This window comes from Odontomachus brunneus, unplaced genomic scaffold, assembly GCF_010583005.1.
Source record: "Odontomachus brunneus isolate Ranch 3 - 2012 unplaced genomic scaffold, Obru_v1 Obru_scaffold_044, whole genome shotgun sequence".
Taxonomy (NCBI): Eukaryota; Metazoa; Arthropoda; class Insecta; order Hymenoptera; family Formicidae; genus Odontomachus; species Odontomachus brunneus.
The window spans coordinates 2,138,041-2,158,945 of NW_022639494.1; the positions used below are offsets into that span (position 1 = coordinate 2,138,041).

Below are 20,905 nucleotides of genomic sequence, written 5' to 3' on the forward strand. Positions count from 1 at the left end.
CCCCCCCCCTTTATCGGATGCTTTGATGTCAAAATCGTGAAGAGATCTTCGGAAAGAATTGCTCGAAATCAACTCGTGTTTATGCGGCGAAGATCAAATTGCGAAAAGTGCGGAAAGGTTACGATTTATCATTAAAGAGGCAAACATACGTAAATTTGATATGTGCGAATTTAATGTCACACATTACGATCTTCTCCTGATGAGAATAGATGAGGATAGCTTGATCGATAAATAAATCATTCCCCCTTTACGCGAGATCAAAGCGAGCCTATCTCTTCACGCTTTGTTATTCCGTGGTTAATCCGCACGAAGGTCCCCATCGGTAAGTGCACGAATACAGGATAACGACGTGTTGTCATTAAATAAAAATCAATCGCATGGTCGTGAAGGAGGCTTAACGGATTTGCCTGTGCCGCCCATGGCTTAGTAGTCCTGCGGGGAAAGTAGCCCCCCTTCTCAACTCGCGTCCGCGTACGAGCTTGCTTAATACGTTACATATTTCCCATCGACGGTTGAATTATCTCTCCAACTGGATTACCAACGTAGTCTATGTTCGCGCGCTAATTATCCTTCGCTACGTTTTTCCTCCGGAATCAGGAGTAAAATCGAGGAAAAAAAGAGCTTCTCTCGTTCGCGGAAAAGCAGCCTGCGTCAAGTTGACGATAAGAAGAGCTCGGGAAAATAAGGGACGCTGACAACAGCGGTTGCGCTATTTTCTTTCTAAATTAACTGAATTCGATAGGAATGAAAATTATGGCTTAGGGTAAAACACTAAATAATTATGACATATCCTTAGTCATCGATATTCTAGAAAACTGGTCCTTCATGCGACTAGCATCGCGCAGTTAAACTTCTTATCTACATCCAATGATTCCAAAACAGAACTTTCAAAAAAGGACAATCATTCCAGAAAATAATTTCACAACTGTGAACAACCGTCACTGGTTGTTCACACACAGAACAAGAGAAACCAGATACTCCTAGAGTGTCAGTGACTGAAGGAGATCAATAATCGGAATTTTTACTCTACCTGAAAAAGAGATATTAATATGTGTATTAACTAATATGTGTAACGATTTAATATGTGTATATTTTCTGTCACAGGCTATCATGTACGAGGGACAAGACAAGAATCCGGAGATGTGCCGTGTCTTATTAACGCACGAGGTCATGTGCAGGTATGTTTGCGAAGAGAAAATTTCAAATTATAAGTTAGAGAAGACCGCTTCTTCCTTCCTTATTTATTCGCGCGCGATTGTTTTCTCGTCGATTTACGTTGGAATTTCTCGCCGACACCGATCGTGATGTCGAGTTATTTCGCACGTCGACTCGCGTTATTTGTGTTCGGGAAAGCTCCCCGCTACCATCCAGGCAGTCACCCTTGCGGCATAGCATAAATGTAACGAGGCATACGGGGATGTAGTCGTTCTCCGGGGGTGGCTGACTCATTGTGACCCATGGGACTTCGGGCGCGCACTACTACTAGCTTCCGCCACCTACTTCCCGAACCCCATAGGTCTTGATACTTTACAGGCGGACTCAAGAGAAACCCCCCTCCCTTTCCCAACTTCTCCTCATGGAATCTGCATCCGCGCGATTTTTCATTTTTTATCTTCTTCAAAAAAAAAAAAATCTCGCCGCAGCGAGATGCGCACGCAGTGGTACAATGGCGCGAAACGTTCTCTGCTTACAGTCGATGCTGCGACAAGAAGAGCTGTGGCAACAGGAACGAAACGCCCAGCGATCCTGTGATCATCGACCGGTGAGTTGTGTCTATCGTTATCTAACTATCGCGCGTCGAACAAACGCTTCAATAATCGGCGGCAACTTAAGACGCGACGCGCCATTTATCTTGCTCGTGACGATCGAATTTTACGATATCGTGGCATACACGAAATCCCCCGAATCAACGACGACGATGACGACAAGAATAAAGACGACGAACGTAACGATAGAGGCGTCGATTTTGTAGAGAGAAGGAGAGTGAGAGAGGGAGAAAGAGAGAGATGCGAACGACTCTCGTATCAGCCTGTCGCCTGCGCTATCGTCGCTTCCAACGATCTGCGAAATAAGGGTCCAGATAACTCCTTCTCGAAGGACCCGCCTATAAGATAGAGCCTCGTGTACCGTCGCGACCAGGCTCCTAGGACATTTAGGCTTGCAAAATACGTTTCCTGCGAGATGCGGCGACGGGGGGCCGCCGCCGCTGGGATAGAAGAGTACTCGAATACTCGGGGCGTACTTACACTACGTACTCCAGCACCGCGTATGGTGCTACTCGCCCATGGTAACATAGACTTCCCCCCTCTATACACCTACACTCGCTCACACTCTCTTCCTCCCTCGCGCCCGTCCTGTCTCTCTTCCATGGCGTGGCTAACGCGCACGCGAGAGAGAGAGAGAGAGAGAGAGAGAGAGAGAGAGAGAGAGAGAGAGAGAGAGAGAGAGAGAGTAGCGACGGGGTGAGCCCGGTATCTGAATAGGCTATAGAGTGTCCTGAGATAGGAACGGCAGGAAGGAAGAGGTTTCCCGCGGGACTCGGGCCGAGATAGTCTTCAGGAGGACATCTTGTGTTCAGGGGTGCTCAACCCCCGAGCTTCGATACAGCAGCGGCTTCGTGAGCTTTCATCCGTATTCGAGGAGGGATATGTGTTACGCGCCGGTGACAGGCAAAGCCCGGTAGGCTCGCACGTAACTATTTTTCCGCGCTTCCGAGTCTCTTCCGACGTCTGCACCTGTTGGCTGGGTTTAACCTCGATGTCGCACGCGAACCCGTGTCTTTCACTCGCCGATACTCGAAACCGCTCCGGCAACAAAACATGACGTGAATCACACGAAGCTATGAGCACTATAAATGAAAAGAAGTGCGCTAGATACACTGAGAGAAAGAATACGTGAGAAATATTTATTCGACGAGTACTAATAACAAATTTATTTAAATCTGAATTGTTTTAAAAAAATTGGACAAACAATATTTTATAAAAAGTAACGGTTATAGGCAAATACATTCTTTTTCTGTTTTAAAAACATCTATTTTGTTCTGCTTGCATTAATTGTCTCAATTTTTCGGGTAAGGCAATCATAGCACCCTACATTGCTGTCTTTGCTATGTCTACTCGTCTTTTACTTCATATATAGTAGTCCTGTATCATAATTTATTTTATTTCCTGTCTGTAACTAATAAAAGTATTGTTATTATTTTCTCATATTTGGAAGAAATTTTTTCTCAATACAAAAATATGTATATTTCTGAGTTGAAATTTTGATCCTATGTTAAACCATGAATTCTACGATTCTAGAAACTAACAAGTAAACCTACCCAAAAGTTACACTCCGATTTCTTTTTAATTTGGCATAAATGTAGAAGTACAAAAAATATTTAGGTCATATTTTTTCATTTTGACCCACTTTTGTTGATGATAAGAGTGAAAACATTAAAAAGCTATAAACTGCCCGTGAAACTCAAAGTGGCCCAAAATGAAAAAATATGACATAAATATTTTTTTTACTTCTACATTTGTCCCAAATTAGAAAGAAATCAGAATGTATCTTTTGGATAGGTTTACTTGTAAGTTAGCAAAGTAAGTTTAATTTTAATGATACAATTTATTCCTACTTTGATTCTGATGATGTCCGAAATTTCCCTTTTTACTTTCTATAACGTCAAAATAAGTTGTATTATAGGCTTCAGAATATCAAAGTAGATATTGAATGAAATAGTGGAGTTAAAAGTAAGAACAAACTTTTAACTCGAGTTAGTACAAGTAAATATGTTATTAATACCCATCGAAATAAATATTTTTTTATTTCTAGATGGTTCTTCTCTCAGTGTACGAATTTTAACAAAAAATCCACTTCTTTTATACAATTATTTTTCCAAGTCAACTTCGCTGTGGCTTTTAAAATGAACATGAATGAGAGAGATCCTTGAGAGAATTTCCAGATTAAACAAACGATTTCCGTTATTAATAGCAATATCGCGGTACGGGTTTACGAGGAGGTGGGGCAGTGCTGATGCATACCAGAGATTCGGCGCGCATTGGCGGTAAGGTGAAAAAATAACAATAGTTATCGTCCTGCGAGAGAGAAATTATGCAATCTCGTAGGTTGGGCCGATCGGTGAGACGATAGAAGAATTAATCTCGAAAATGCTCGTTCGGCACACGACACGCACGCACCCGAGTAATGTCGTAACAACCACGCCGTGTAACGTGAATGCAACCGCGATGCGGTCGCGTGTCGTGACGAACGCCACCCTCGTGTTCGTCCGTCCACCCGTCCGTTCGTTCGTTCATTCGTTCGTCCGTCCGCCCGTCCTCCAGACACGGTGGATCAAAACGAGAGTAAAATAAATGGACAACTTCCGCAAAATTACAGGATTAAATCTCCATTATGGCTCTATTTTTACCGTCTGCTAGTAGAGACAATTCCGAGTAGTTTCCGAGTATTCAGCGCATCGATCGCGCTTGTTTCCACACAACGCAGTATTATCACGCACTAATATTTAACGCCACGCGAAAGCATGCCGACCAGATGAAATATTTTGCAACTAAAGAGGTGCGTAATGTGCGTCGAACACGCACAGATATCGTCCCGTTTATTGCTAGATTTTTTAATTTAATTTTTTTCGTATAGCCTCCCTCAGAAACGAATGCACATTCTCCTGTATACATTCATTCGGTGTCTCGCCCTTTCTCTTCGTTGTGTAAGTGATGTGATTGTATGCGTTGTTCACGAGGAAAATCTATATGTATGTATATCTATTGGAAGGCTAATAGATTTTCGGCCTCGCACAAAACCACAATGGAGAACGCGAGGGCCCGGCCCGGAGAGAGAAAGAGAGAGACAGAGAGTGGGCGAAGGGTATCAATGCCACTTTGATTGAGGCGGTCCTGGTCGATTGTGACATGCTCACTCAGCTGTGCAGAAAGTACAACGCGCTCCCCATCAATTCGGTATACCTGACCGAAGAAAAAAACAAAGCATCCGTACTCCTAAGCGCGATCATTTTACCAACCCTTTACGCCACTTTCGCCGCGATATCCGACCGTAACTTTTGCGCGGGTGTTAAAACCAACATTGCCGCTCGATACGTGGCGGATTATACGTTCATAAGTTTGAGATGAGCACGCTTGAATATTTAACGTCCGCATTAAATCTACCAAATGTTTTTTGACATTTTTTTTAATAACGCGCGCGTATACTCATTCCCTCTCAGTTTTATTTGCTCTCGTTTCTCCCTCGTTCTCCCTTTCTCATCTTTAATTTTACACAGAATTTCGATAAACGTGATAAATATCACATGCATGTGCCAAGTAAAAAAAAAAAAAAAAAAATATATATATATATATATATATATATATATATATATGTGCGTGTGCGCATTTCTTGCCAAATTTAATTTCCATCATCGGATGACAATTTGATTCGAGGAAATTTTCCAAATTCGCGGATTCATAAAAGATTGCAAAGGTTTTAGCTCCCTCCTAGCGCGCGAGCCACGGCGTTTTGATGTAATCGGTCCATCGATCGATCGATACGGTGACCGCATCGATCGACGACAGGCGGGATTGCGAGAACAGTCCTGGAGAAGCTGGTATTACGCCGGACTCGGAAACCAATTAACATGCATAATTAAAATGGCATTGTCGTGGCCGGGCAGCGCCACGGGCTCCCCCGCCGACTGACGGATCCCCGGGGGCTAACGGCGTTTCATAATTACGAAAATCCACCCCCTCCGGCCGCCTCCTCCTCCTCCTCTGCTCGCCCGTCCGTCCGTCCGTCCGTCCATCCGTCCGTCCGCCCGCGCGCGCGTTCCGGTGTCGCCTCTCTTTCTCCAATTGCCGGTATCCGGAAGCTCTCGTCCCGAAAATAGGGGGCGGGGGAGGAGGAGGAGGAGGTGAAAGAGGGTGAGAGAAGGCGAGGGGGGCGCGTGAAAAAAATCGGGCATCGGGTCGGTGTGCGACGAATAACGCATCCCGCCGCTGCCGCAGCCAATAACGTTCGAACAGGCCGGCCGCCAGCGCGATTGGCTAACTTTATTTCGCTCAGTGGGCAAGCCCTTAATTTCGGGGCATCGATCATAGCCCTCGTGCGTCCTCCGCGCGCTTGCAGCAGCGGTCTTTCTCCTCCTCCTCCGCCTCCTGCGCCGCTTCCTCATCCTCCATGCGTTCGCGTACCAGCCGCGATGACCCTCAGTACCGTGACGCACCTCTCTGCCATTCCCTCCGTCAATTTGATGGATTCCATTTCGGATCCCGCGCGACGACGATCGTTTCGCTTCCCCCTCGTGCCTACGCGCGACCTCTCCGCCGAGCCGAGGGGGCAACGCGCCATGGCGAAATTTCGCGCGGTAAAAAAAAAACATTGCGCTCCGAGGCTGGTCAGCGCCGCGATAAAAGTTAATCCGCTGGTGGCGAGCCGGACAGATTTCAGATCGCTCTGATCGCCAAAGCGCCAAAACGCGGCGTTAAGCGCTCAACTGAGCGCGGAGAAAAAATTCGGGGCTGATTGAAAAATCGGCGTTGATGCTGTCGCGAAAGTAAACATAGTGAATTCCCCTCGGAGGAGAGAATGAAGAAATGCCAAAGTGATCTGGATATTACTTGAAAATTACTGATTTCCCAGAGATCAAAGTGTGAAAATTACTCAAAGATATAACAAGTTAAAGTTTCTACTTATAAAAGAACTGCAATCATTTGAATAGGAAATGTTCAGTTTTTGAGTGGATGACAAGTTTTGTTTATTAAATATATTTTTAAGTTGCGTTCCAAAACGTTCTTTTTAAGGAAAATTTTACTCAATACTCTATAATATATGTAACGTGAACGATAGGGTATTGAGTAAAATTTTTCTCGAAAAGAACGTTTTGGAATGCAACTTTGGTATGTCTTTTTTCCTCCCAACGATAATTCCAAGAAAAGACAAGATAATGCGAAATAATAATCTGTAAGAAGTAAGCACGACGCGACGTTCGGTCTTTTTATCGTTTCCATTCACCGCGACGATATTGTCCCTCGCAATGTTCCGTTATGCTCCACATAAATACCGGCTCACAATATTCTCTTCTCCGAGTCCAAACGCGTAACAATCAATCGTTACCTTAATTGATTGCGATTGATGGAGGACGCTCGGGCGATTTGACTGACGTCACAATGACGTACGGATTGTCAATCAGTCTCGCTTGTGGCGTTAATGCATGCAAACCTGGTCGAATCGTGGCACGTTGTCTCACACCCTTGCAGCAAATCTCCATCAATATGGATTCGATATCAAGGCCGGCCAGGCCGTTTTCTATGCGCGCGCTCCCGCTGAAAAGTCTTTCTACGCGAATGTCGAAATATTTTATTCAAACACCGTGATTCCCGACGTTTCTCTGTTTTATCGGTGCATTCGTCGCGTGAGTTTTGTTTACAGTCAAAGTTAATATTCACTGACGAGCGTTTGCACAAATCGCGTCGTGGAAGACGAAACAGAATAGAACGGCGTAGTGTTACAACGAAATTGTTTAATATCGCCTTCTGTTATCAATGCACGGAGAGAATATTAGTAGAAAATTATTAGAAATAGTAATAAACATTACAATGCAACTTAGTCCGGGAATAGACTGACATTATTACAAAAATAATTGTATTCAACCTACTAACTTCACCGAGAAGTCCTCTTTAGAACCTGCAAGTGACAATTTGTGCATTTTCTGTCTTTTAGGGGCGCTAAGTAAGGCTGCCATGTATTAAGCGTACATTGATCCTTCAGAATATACAGATGTGAGAAAGTTCAGGTCGAAAGTAGGACTAACATTTCGACTCAGACAGTTGAATCTAAAAAAACATGATCTCACGTTCGTTCTCGCTCTTTCTTCCCAAACTCTAACTCTCGTTCCTGATCGGCGACCAACGGGATAATTATTACACGGTGTTTACGCTTTCCAAGAGCGAGGCTGCAAAATACCGGTTTTGTATAACAAGCGTCGCAACGAGCGGAAATGGTTTGGTGGTCTGATAGAACCTAATCAGGTGAAAGCGCGGCGAACGGCTAACACATGTCAGACCGCATTGCATTAATTCTACTGCGCGTAACGAGTACGCACACGCGTGCCGTACACGCGGGTGACTTTTCACGAAAACGATCGGAACGATCGACCAAGATAGCGGCCGATAATGACGGGTCTCGCCCGCCCGCAGATGACACATATCGATAAGGAAAACTTATTAAGCGAACGACGTGCGCGAACGATGCATACCGGAATAGGCCGGCCCATTCATTGGAGGGAGCCAAGCGATCCAGTGGGAAATCTCACCACGACCATCATTGTTAACTAGAACCCGCCCGTAGTTTTTCAATTTTTGCACGCGCGATTAGCTATACGTCGGAAAATCCAGGTTTATACTGCGGAGTTCCTTTCTCTCCTTTAGCCGCCAGCGTGTGATACAACATTATCGATTCACCCGCAAATTAACGCTTCGCTGTGCGTGATATTATACTGAATATAGATATACATTCAGATGTTATGTTATAAAGAATATCTGAAAACTAAAAAATATTTATTCGATGGGTAACAATCGAATAAATATTAGCTAACTATGTATTTGATTTTAATAGCATGTTTACTTAAATCTGAAATCTTTTCTTTAAATAGAATAAACAATTGCTTTCAAAAGAAGCAATGGTTTGAAGAAATTATGTTTTCATACAAAAAAATTTTTATCGCGCTCAATGTAGAAATATACACAGAAAATCCCCATTATTCTGTAACCGATTGATTTTTGTCAAAAATGCCGATACACGTCAATACTATTTTCATTTTTAAACAAAGATTTTATAATTTTATAGAAGTTGATGGACGATACTTTGAATATTTAATAAAATAAATCTTTCTTTAAATTGTGAATTTTTTCAATTTTTTGTACTCAAAATCTCTAAATGCAGTTTTTCAAAAAAATATTTACTCAAATTTAAAACAACAAACACCGTTGTGAAGAGAATTAAAATATCTTTGAAATGATATATTATCTATATTAGTATAGGTAAATGTTAATTATAATAATCATCGAATATGTAAATTATAGTAATCATCGAATAAATATTTCTTACCTTTTAGATCTTTCTTTCTCTCAATGTAGTATAAAATAAATATTGATTAAAATAATTTTGCATATTAGAACAACGTTAAATAAATAATCTCTTGTCACTTTGTTTAACGAGAATAATCGCACAGTTTTACTTCCAGACAGTGAAGTTAGAACGAGTCAGCATTTTTAGTACGAGCACCACTCTCCAGAAAGACTATTTTCTGACGCGACTATTAGGGAAATCAAAACATACTGAGTATAGCGCACGGGCTCTCTCTTTCTCTCTCTCTCTCTCTTTCTCTTGTATGCGTAGCATATGGGCCCCTATAGTTGTGGGGGTATCACACCCTCCGTTCTCGACATACCCCTAAAATAAATGGACGAGAGCGCGCGTGCACGCTCCGGTATTAAAACGAAAGCGACTGGTCGTTGGAGCGCGAAATCGCCGATTAAATATCCCGGTATTTGCGCTGCTAATTATTTCTCGGAGAGCCGACCGAAAAATACGGTGAGCCGACAAACAACAGCGAGTCGAAAGTCACCCTCGTAAAGTCGAGGGAGAAGCTGGCAAATTATTCTACTGCAATAATTATTATATCGCGAAATAAGAATCACTAATTGTGCGAGCCTTCACGAGTCATACGTATAAAATTGTGATATTTATTTCTGTCGATATTTTGCTTCCTGAAAAAAAATATGTATAAAAATCGCGAGCGCGCATTGAATCGTAAAAGACACAAGAGCGAATATTCCGAGGCTAAAAGTGACCCGACTGCGACGCAGAGTCATAAATTCGTCCAATTAGCCGATTCAGGAAAAACTTCGCGGAGTATATCTCCCCTCTAAACCGTTCACGAAATACGCCAAGTGGGGCCAGGGGGAGAATTTCTGGTGAGCCGCGGTGGCCAGAGCACGCCTAAAATACACGCTTCAGTCGCAAAATACGTCCGGCATCTATATTGGATATTATCGATATCTCGATCTATTCAGTCGGCTAATGGAAAACTTATGCTAAGCTAACCCCGTCGATCCATTATGTATCAGCGGAATCGGCTCCTGAATCGCTCGAGCTTACCATTCGGTATGTTTTTCGCGCAACCCTGTTCGGAAAAATCATTTACACTCTGCTTTCCGCGCTCTCCGCTTATCGCCGTCCTCCTCTTCCTCCTCCTCCTCCTCCTTCTCGTGAAACAGATTTCCTTGGCGTATCTCCGACGCGACGCGTATATCGAAAAAATTCCTTAAATATTACATCGATCGCACTCAATCTCCCGGAAGCCGCTTGCCGTCGAGAAAAAACAACCGTAAACGGGTAAAATTACATGCGCAATAAGGACATCGATAAAATCTGTTTCTAACTTTTTAATAACGTCGCCGACAATACGACGGCCCGATCGTTTTTAGATAGTCGGCATCGTTGATAATGGGAAGAGTTTTCAAGAATCTTGCATTTGCATAATCGGATAATTCATCGAAAATTGACATTACACGCACGCACTCTCGACGAGTAGTCGCGTCTAAATCCACTTTATCGGAACCGCTTTATTTCAAGAGAAGGTAAATGTACCTGATTTTGACACGTACTTGATTTGGAACATTCTTATACGGAAAAAAAGGTTTGGTTGAATTAAACAAATATCTGGTCGAATATGAACGATCCAAAAATTCCGATTGAAGTAACCCGAATTCTGTTTAAGTCAACCAAAAATCTTGTTAATTTAAACAGAATTCGAGTTACTTCAATCGGAATTTATGGATCGTTCATATTCGACCAGATATTTGGTTAATTCAACCAAACCTTTTTTTCCGTGTATTATTTCGATCTTTCGTGAATTGTTTTAACATTACTTACAACCAAAAAAATTTATATACACACATATGTGTATACCTATATTAAATATATAGAATAAATCACAATAATTATTACCAATTAAAATATCTTCAAAGTAAAGAAAAAATTACTTTCATGTCTTCGAAATTACTCACAAGTAAACCTATTCAAAAGTTACACTCCGATTTCTTTCTAATTTGGCACAAATGTAGAAGTACAAAAAAGATTTAGGTCATATTTTTTCATTTTGGCTCACTTTAAGTTTCACGGGCAATTTATAGCTTTTTAATGTTCTCACTCCTATCATCAACAAATATAATAACAATGCATAAGAAATAAAATTGAATACAAGATATAGTTAAATAATTTTATCAAAATCAACATAGTTGATACACGAAACATTCTAAATTTCTTTAGCCGAGATTCCAACCGAAATATTTCAAATTTCTGCTAAATTAGTCAAAAATGGTTCGAATCTCGGCCAAACCGAGAAATTATTTGTATACATAATTTTTTTTAATTTTTATATGTTTTGTTTAAACATTTTATTATTTACCAATAATTTTACACAGTTGACTTTATATTCATAATTAGCAAAGCAAAAACGCCTATATCTTAAAAATCATAAAATGTTTAAACAAAACATGTAAAAAGTTGAAAAAATTATTTATACAAATAATTTCTCGGTTTGGCCAAGATTCGAACCATTTTTAACTAATTTAGCACAGATTTAAAATATCTCGATTGGAATCTCGGCTAAAGAAATTTTTCAAATGGTTTGTATCTTAGCTATGCAGATTTTGTTAAAATTATTTAGCTACATCTTGTATTCAATTTTATTTTTTATGAACTTTTGTTATACTTGTTGATGATAAGAGTGAGAATATTAAAAAGCTATACTCCCGTGAAAGCTAACTTCCCGTGAAACTCAAAGTGAGCCAAAATGAAAAAATATGACCTAAATAATTTTTGTGCTTCTACATTTGTACCAAATTAGAAAGAAATCGGAGTATAATTTTTTGAGTAGGTTTACTTGTCATTGAAAAAAAGCGTAACTACTATAAGATGTATTTTTTCTAAGCAAAGTAATTTTGAAGATCTGAAAGTCAACTTTATTTCTTGCTTCAAAAATGTTTTAGATGGCAATAAAGTTATCGACTCATCATGTACACATATATTCTATATAGTGAAGATTTAAATATTCTTATTTAAGGACCAAAGCAGTAAGAATGTCTATAATTAGATACGCGTCCAAGCGTTTGGTACTTTTGCCTTACACGCGGATCAGCCTAATATTATTCGACCACGAGACAAGTACGAAGACGTGCAACGCGCACAATCGCAAAGGAGAAAGAGAGAGAAAGCTCCTCGGGAGTTTCTGAAAGTCGTCGAGTAAGAGTGGACGCTGATTGGCCTACCCGACCTGTACGAAAAGTAGTAAGCGCAGCACCGCCGCCGCGGTTATACACGGGGAGCCTAGCCGGATGTACGAAAATGCACCCTGGAGCCTCGTGACGCCGCGGAATCTTAGTCGTACTCCGGACTTTCGCGAGCCGGATTCCCTTACGGTTATTCTGCCTGCCGAGAATTACCCCGATACGGTATCCTTATTTTCGAAGAATATCTTAACAGCCGCCCGCACAGCGTCTGCTATTCTCTCCTTACGTAGCCGAGGAAAGGGGTAGTAGAATGGGAAGGGTGGCGGAAGTGCGCCCGAGCGTTCCGGCCGTCTCCACGGCGCGCTCTTTCGATCTAGTCCTCCCTCTCGACTACCTCACCGCCCCCTCGCTTCTCCTGCGCTGCCAAGGATTCACGTCTTTCTTTCTCTCTCTTACTCCCGAGAAGAAGAAGCCAATAGGGAGAACCGATCAGCTTAATGCATATTGATGCGCGCCGAGCTAAGTGAGTGAAAAATCGCCATCGATCTACCTTCCAGGAAGGCAGAGGCATTCTCGTTCTTTCACCGGCGCCCTTCCATCTACCGGCTCGTCGTCGGCGAGGCCGAGCTTATTTCGTCTTCTCTCTTCCGGTTTCCGCGCCGGACGAATCAACCTACGTATATCCGCGACGTTTGCGCTTTAATTCGCGTGTAACGCATGAAATGTGACCTGTTGTTCTCCTTAAACTTGATCTACAATGTGCTATTTGCTTTCTTCTTTTCACTTCTTTTTGATATAAATTTTGAACTTTTAGTTAAAAGAAGATAAAGAATAAGAAAACAGGAAGCGAAGAGCACATTGTATTAGGCTGTAATAGATCAGGCTGTATTCTCGATTTGAGTAAGAGTAAGTCGCATTGACACTTGATATTCTTATGGAACAAAAGAATTAGTTGCGTGACAGCTAAATATAATTGTAATATATGTATAAAAGTATAGTAAGCAGCAAGCATATATTTAGCTGTAGAAACGATATAGTAATAACAGTAGCAAGTATTTTGATTATAGCAACAGATCTGCAGTTACAGCAACAAATATATTTTCAACAAGCCGTAATTAATTGTGGTACACAGAAAAGAGAATATTCTTTTTGTGAAAATACTTGTATTTTTTATATGTTAGTCTTTAAATGAGATTACATAACGTTAAAAAAGGAAATAAGTTACTTGCAATAATATATTTTATATGATTCAACAAAGAAATATCTATGTTCTTATTATTATGTAAAAATAATTTTCATTAATGGAAGGCACAAGATATTAAATTGAGAATTAATGTTTAAAGGTTGGAAGAAGATATTATCATCAAAATAATAATATTGTATTTCGTATGAAACCATTATATCATTCAAATAAAATTATAGCATTTTGGAATGCTATAATTAAGTGCGAACTTGGAATTCAAGACTTTAAATTCTTCTAACGAAATTATATATCGTTACATATGAGACAATGATTGTTAATTTGAGTATATATTAGTTTTAAATGGATAGAAAATCTAGGGCACATTTAAAAACACCATACATTTAAAAACATATTCTAAATCCAATATGTTATGCTTTCTATTAAAAAAAATTACTTCTGCACAATAAGAATTTTTCCTCGTAGAAAGTCATAAAATATATTCTTGCAAATAACTTATCTTCATTTAACTTTTCTACGTAATCTCATTGAAAGATTAACATGACATGAAGATATTTTCCATACAAGAGTGTCTTTTCTCTTTCTGTACTAAAAAATCTTTTTTTTTGTGTAGAATGACATTGTAGAACAAAGCTAATTAAGCTAACCGATGACATGACGCGAACGTCGGCTCGCAAAGTGTTGGTGAGAGCCGGAAATCTCCTGAATAATAAATAAATTCACACACCTCCAAATATATGATGCATCGCTAGCCGCATCCCGACGTCCTGCGTCCCTCGTCCAATCCTGCACAGCGGTCCCTGACTGCTCCGTCGTGGTACTCCAAGTGTTCCTTTATGCACTGACGTTAACGCGACACTCGCTACGATTCGATGTACGATTCGATCAACCGAAAGTTAAGTTGGGTTAACGTACGTTAACCAACGCGTAATACGACGAGATCCCGATTGAATATTTCAATCACCCGACGAAAATTATAACGTATACGGGACAATACACGCGTGCACGACGTGATATGTGTCGCACGTAACTCGTAACAAACTGATATTTACAACCGCCAAACCCACACTGTTTTCTTTTACTGCACACAGACAGAAATGTCAGAAATGTACTAACCCAACCCGCGCAGTCCGCGCTGTCTCAAAAGCGTTGATTGTTGCCATCTCGCGGTCGCTGAGTGTGAACGTCATCACTCAGAATCCTGCGGATATACCTTACCTACGGATTCATAGATCGATAATCACAAATTTTCGACTAACCTCATTCGCCTGTACTTGCGTGTCTCACGACTGTTGACCAATCCAGAAAGCAGAGCCGTGCTTTCTGGTCGACAGTGATGAGAAATGCGTAGCTAAAAACGAATGGGGCAGGAAAGTGTTTATCGAAATATAAAGACATCCGCGGGTAGAATGTACGCCGTAGGCGAGTGACACACGGAGGTTTGACTTTCTTACCGATTGTTCTATCCCTTTAATTACTACGGCGATAAGCGTAAGAGACGACACGTTACAACTGTTCGCATATACACCCAGAAACGAGATTACTCTCTATTAACACGTACCCACGATACATCTCGACGATCGCACATCACTATTTCCGACGCTCCCGAGACTTATTTACGTGCGACTCACTTTCAACGGACAAGAGACGCGTACGGCGCGGAGCAACGTCGATCGATGAGCTAGTAGTGATTGCCCGACGCAAAAACATTGACGACGACGCCGAAAATTCAAACCGTAAACAGTGTCGCGATCAGACAAGGACGCGCTCTACACCTTTCTCTCTCTCACTAACATACCGACGTTATCTCCCGAAATTCGATGTCGCGAGTATCCCTGGCGTCGTCTTTCTCCCTGATCATCATCGAATTTCTAGTTTCCGAGTAATAAATCCGACGAATGTCCGATCCTATTGCTAATTGAATGAGCCGAAGATAATATATCGGGAGTAACGGTCGCCGACACGACGCGACACGCAGCGGCTGTATATGTCGCAAAATGAGGAGATTACTCCTTAATAACGTACTTACGATGTATTCCGACGATCGCACATCGTTATATTCAACACTTTCGAGACTTACTTGCGCGTGAGACTCACTTTCAACAGACAAAAGATACGTGAAATGGAGCGATGTCGATCGATGCGTTAATGGCGGTTGTTCGATGCAAAAAGATCGATGATGCCCGCGCAATGCACGATGGCGCCAAAAATTCGCGCTTTCCCCCTCACTAGTGTACACTCAAGGTAGAATCCATTTGGACCTACACGCATTCGTAATGAACGTCTGTGATTGGTTCAGAGGGATCTCAATTGCGCAGATGCCTTACTATCGATCGATCGATATATATATACCAAAAGTTTTCACTAGTGTTAATTAAATTAATTAAAAGTAATCATCCTGCTTTTTAGATTAATCAACAATGATGAGAAATGCTAAGCTATACACGGATGCGGCTGGCTAGGAGCTTTTAGTTACTATCGATCTACCGATCTATCGATGCACCGAGCATCGCAATGAGAGACTGACTACCTTATGCATTACACGAGCATCATCGGTCTTTTTGATACAAGCAGCCACCATTAGACTTGTTCTTTGTAGCTGCACTGCTGAACTAGTGCAAAAAGTTAAAGTGAGAAAACGTATATTTATCTCATTTCAATGTATTGCACCAGTTCAGCAGTGTAGTTACAACGAACAGAGCTCTTATTCTCAAAATAGTTGCGTATACGTAATTTTCATTGCGCAGCTATTTTACGGTATGATTAAACCTGCGCAGTAAAACTTACGTATACGCAACTATTTCAAAAATAAGGGCCCAGATCTATTAACATATCGATCGACATCGCTCCACGTTTTACGCGTCTTTTGTCCGTCAAAAGTGAGTCTCGCGCGTAAATAAATTTCGAGAGTGTTGAATATAGTGATATATCGTTGGGATATATCGTAAGTACGTTATTAAGGAACAAAACTCCTCGATATATGCGCCGCTGTTTGTCGCGAAGTGTCGAGTCTTTTACACTTCTTCTACACCTCTTACATTTCTTACACCTATTATCATCATCAACTCATTGAAATGATAATAGATTCATTAAGCTTATTAATCGGGAATTGGGAACACACGGTGATAATCAGAGAGACAGAAAGACAATATGATGTTAGAGATACATGTGCCGTTGAATTTTGGTGAATAGTTTTAATTTGTAAGGAATGTAAAGTCAGTGCCCGGATGTTTTAAGAACGGTGGTGAGGCGTCCGCGGCGTGAGTGAGTCTACACTGTACGGTGACGCGCGCATAACTAACTTTCACAGATTGTTCGCTCAAGAGTCGCGCGTGCCTTTCCGTGAGTGTTTATGAGTGTCGTGTTACGTCACGAGCCGGCAATAACGACAATGCGTATGTCGCGTGAGTCGGTACGTTATGGCTTTGTACACAGACGCGAAGCGTTCGCGACAAAAACAACGCTGTAAACAATCAACGTGCGTATTCCTGTAAGAGCGTCGCGTCTTGCTACACGGCGAGTGTTTCTATGTTCTACGCGCCGAAGCCATTAATTACAATTCCCTCCGGGTAATTCAAGTGTTTCCACAAATCGAATTATGGAATTACGATTTGCACTCTTTTAACCGCGCGTTCTATACTTACGTGCAAGTAACTAGGAGCGTTATTCTTAGGGTGCTTTCCAGCTACGTACACTGTATTACACAAAACCAGTTTTTTGGTTGCATATTATCTTACAAGATATCTTAGATAATATATGACCAATAAACTGGTTTTGTGTAACACAGTGTAACGAAAGCACCCAGTGTATTTCGGTTAAGATTACTCATTTTCGCCCTTAGATGTCGTTACTGAGGTTTCGATGGTTAAGGTCCGATTATGATTGTGATGATTATGATTATGATTATCGCCATTATGGTTGCCGCGCTTCCCGCGTAAGTGAACGAGCTCTCGTCGAAATCGCGTTCACTGACACGCGTTTTTCCGCCTGGATCGTGTGTACGCGAGTGTCAGTGCTAGTATCAGCGATAATGACAAAGTCAATGCACGAGGAAGTATCCGGAGTGCCGCAACGACGCAACCGAGAACCGAGATATTGGATCGGGAAGCCGGGACGCAGGTAGCAATACACCGTGTATATTTCCAGGTGTGTGAAATCACTCATAATGCAGAAAGCTTGCGATTTTTGTGAACGTCTTGCAAGCATTGCTGCAGAAATGTGCAGCGTGCAAGAAACGTGCAGCGTGCGGTGTGAAGTTTACATCGATAAACGGAGCAGCAGCATTGTGTGCGTTAGGAGAAGGCGCATGGTGGAAACACTTCTCTTCGCATGCTGCGGCGTGCACGAGCACATTTCTGCAGCACTGCTTGCAAGCAGTCGTTTGTGTCTTGTCATCAATTGACTTGATTTACTCTATAATGACATTTGAGAATTTTAGGTTAGGTTAGGTTATTATCGTAACTCTTGCTTTTAGATTTGACCTACAATAGATGTCGTAAATCGTAAGAATTATCAAATTACCAATCGGCCAATTATAGCCGATTCTTCTAATAATCGACCATAATTAGTTAATTCTTACGGCTTACAACTTACCTTTTGTAAACCAAGCCTCACAAGTCAGATGCAACTGTTGAACGAAAAATAACAGGTCCTTTTCCGAACTAGTATACACTGATGCAATTAATTGGAGTGGAAACAAATATGCAAATATACGTGTTTTATTCTAACTTGTTACACCAGTGTACTTCAGTTCAAGGAGTTCTTTAAAAAAATGGCTTAATGACTTGACCGCGCGGTACTTTAGCGAGACGAGGTTACGCCTTCGAGAACGCGTCGCCACTTAACGCTCTTCGTGATTCCTCGCACGTGAGACGCTTGTTTTCGGCCGATCGGAGAGTGAAATCGTTCGGAAAGCGGGCCGGGCACGCGCGAAACTCGTTTCTTCTCGACGATGCATTGTACGCCGTGGCGATGGACCCTTGGCATTTTGTTAGCGGCGGCGACGCGGCGTTATATGCTTCCGCCGGCGCTGCTTTTACCAGCCTCGTTGGGGTCCCGGCCCGCGGAACAGATGCCAACCGTCACGGCTCGCCGATGGCTGGAAGGGTGCTTCTAGATTGAGACACGGTGGATGACTCTAAATGGCATTCGGTCCTCTCTGCATTTTCTCCCTCACGTCGCCTCTCTTTCCCCCTTCTCTCTCTCTCTCTCTTTTTCACTCTCCTGCCTGCGTTTCATGAAATCGATCTCTGCTTCTACCTCTTCTTCCATTCTCTTATCATTCTTAGCCGGAATTTACAACACTGCATCGCGAAAAGATCATCCCTTGTAACTTTTCGACACATCTAATCTTATCTCGCGTAATTCTTAATACCGACCTTGTGACGTGCAAGACTTAATGTCTTCGATTTTAACCATTGAAACATAATAAAGCAAAGTCGCCATTTCATCTCCGAATAAAAATTATTGCGGCACGTCGAGCAGATAAGTAATCGTGACACCCCCGTTAATGGGTTACGATTCAGCGAGAGAATTGCACGAGCGCAAGGAAGGACTCGTTTGTCTCGATGAAGGACGTGAGCAAACAGATCGGGAAGGGCGCGCATCCGCAGGAGGCTCGGTAGAATGACAGCGGCGATCAATGGGTCCTTTCGAGGGGGCTTTAAAAACGGCGCCGTGCTCATCGGCCGTATGTCAATCCCTCGGCGAGCCGCTCGCGCGACGCAAATTCAGAGCGGCGACGGTGCGTGTTTTTCCTGGGACGCGTGTGCGTGAGCGTGCGGAGAAAGGGGGCAGGTTCCACTCGAAACAGGTGGTTACCAGCGAGAAAGAGAACTAGGAGGGACCCCACTGCGCGATGTGAGTAGGGGGCCACTTGAAGAGTCGCGTGGCCACTCAATTACTTTCTAGGGCCTCTAAACATCGGGCACGTACCAATACCCCGGATTGCTGCGGGCACCCCGACGCGCGTAGTGCAATAAACCGAGAAATGCCGTCTCACTGTGCCGATTATGTTTCGCGCGGTTCGCGTAACGATCAATGATCGTTGTGATTTAAGATTGACAAAGTTACGATACTACAATCGCTCGTACTTTATGATATTTGATTAGGTAAAATATTATATTTGATTAGGTAAAAGTATCTAATCCTGAACATTCTTATTGTTTTGTGTGATCTTAAAATATTTAAACTTTTAACATAAAATATACATACGAATATTGAGTATATGCACGCATTCTATGTTAAAAATTTAAATATTTAAATACCAAAATAATAAGAATATCCATAATTAAGTACGTGTCCGGGAATTAGTACCTTAGTCTTTATGCTTTTCTCTTTGTTTCTTTTATTTTAATTTAATTAACTCGTAATACTCAAATGTTACAATTAATCCTACTTCAGGACACCTGAACAAAATTTAGTTTTAGAATTTTTTTTTAATTTCTTTAATTTAAATTTAATTAATCGCAGTTCTCAGATGGTGCAGTCACTTCTACTGACACCTGAATAATAATTAGTCTTGGCATTTTTCTTCTTTGCCCTCAATTAATCCTAATAGTCCTGAAAAATAAATAATTTCTAATCGTAGAAAAGATTGTCGCGCCCTGAAAAATCAATAAATGACACTCGAATTAAGTATATATACGAATGCAACAGCCACTGTTGTTACAAAATAAGATGGCGACGGTATCGTCGGATCCAATCGTTCGTGACTCAAAAGATTAATCCGATTCTCGTTGTCCGCAAGTAAGAGGAGGAATCTCGCGGTCGGCGATAACCTCAGCATCGATCAGTAGGTGACTTGCGTGCGACCGCTGTAAGGGATTGCGGCTAGACAATTACAAAGCTCCTCGGTCCCGCGACCGCGTCAATTCGTGTTGGACCCTCTTCGCTCGATCGGCTTTCCGCAGAAATCAAGAAATCGCTTCGCCGTCGTTCGATCGAATAAATAAATATTCCGAGCGGGCTAAGAGATTCCCCGCACATTACGTTTGCTCTTCTTTCTACCGGGTAGAGTGACCTGTCCCTCGCGCTGTGCAACAACCGCAGAAGCGAAAGAATCCGAGGAGAGTCACCTACATAGTGGACACACCGGAATAGTGGATCTACGTCGTGGTATTCGACTCGGTTTATCGATAGTATGCAGACGTGCACGGCTTGCGCGCTCGTTTGCTTTTGTACGCGTTCGTCGAAGCCGGGCATCTCGATGTATACGAAGGTAGCATGACACAAGAGCCGAATAGTTCGCATAGCTTAGCGCCTCTCGGCTATCCGTCAGACTCGAAGAACTACCGAGAAGGATCCTCTCTCTCTCTCTTCTCCTTCCTGGAGCGTGCTGTCCTCACCCTGTCTTCGTCCATCCAGCCTCTCCACCTCTCTCTCTCTCTCTCTCTCTCTCTCTCTCTCTCTCTCTCTCTCTCTC

General features: G+C 42.1%; 1 protein-coding gene across 7 annotated transcripts in view; it reads left to right on the top strand.

Annotated features, from left to right (window-relative positions):
- LOC116844646 (transcription factor collier) overlaps positions 1-20,905 on the top strand; it is a 105,024-nt gene that overhangs the window by 28,285 nt on the left and 55,834 nt on the right. For all 7 annotated transcript variants that reach the window (XM_032816476.1, XM_032816475.1, XM_032816474.1 and 4 more), the window contains exons 5-6: positions 1,105-1,178; positions 1,694-1,762. In XM_032816476.1, the coding sequence (XP_032672367.1) occupies positions 1,105-1,178; positions 1,694-1,762 (143 nt within the window). The remainder of the gene's footprint in view (positions 1-1,104; positions 1,179-1,693; positions 1,763-20,905) is intronic.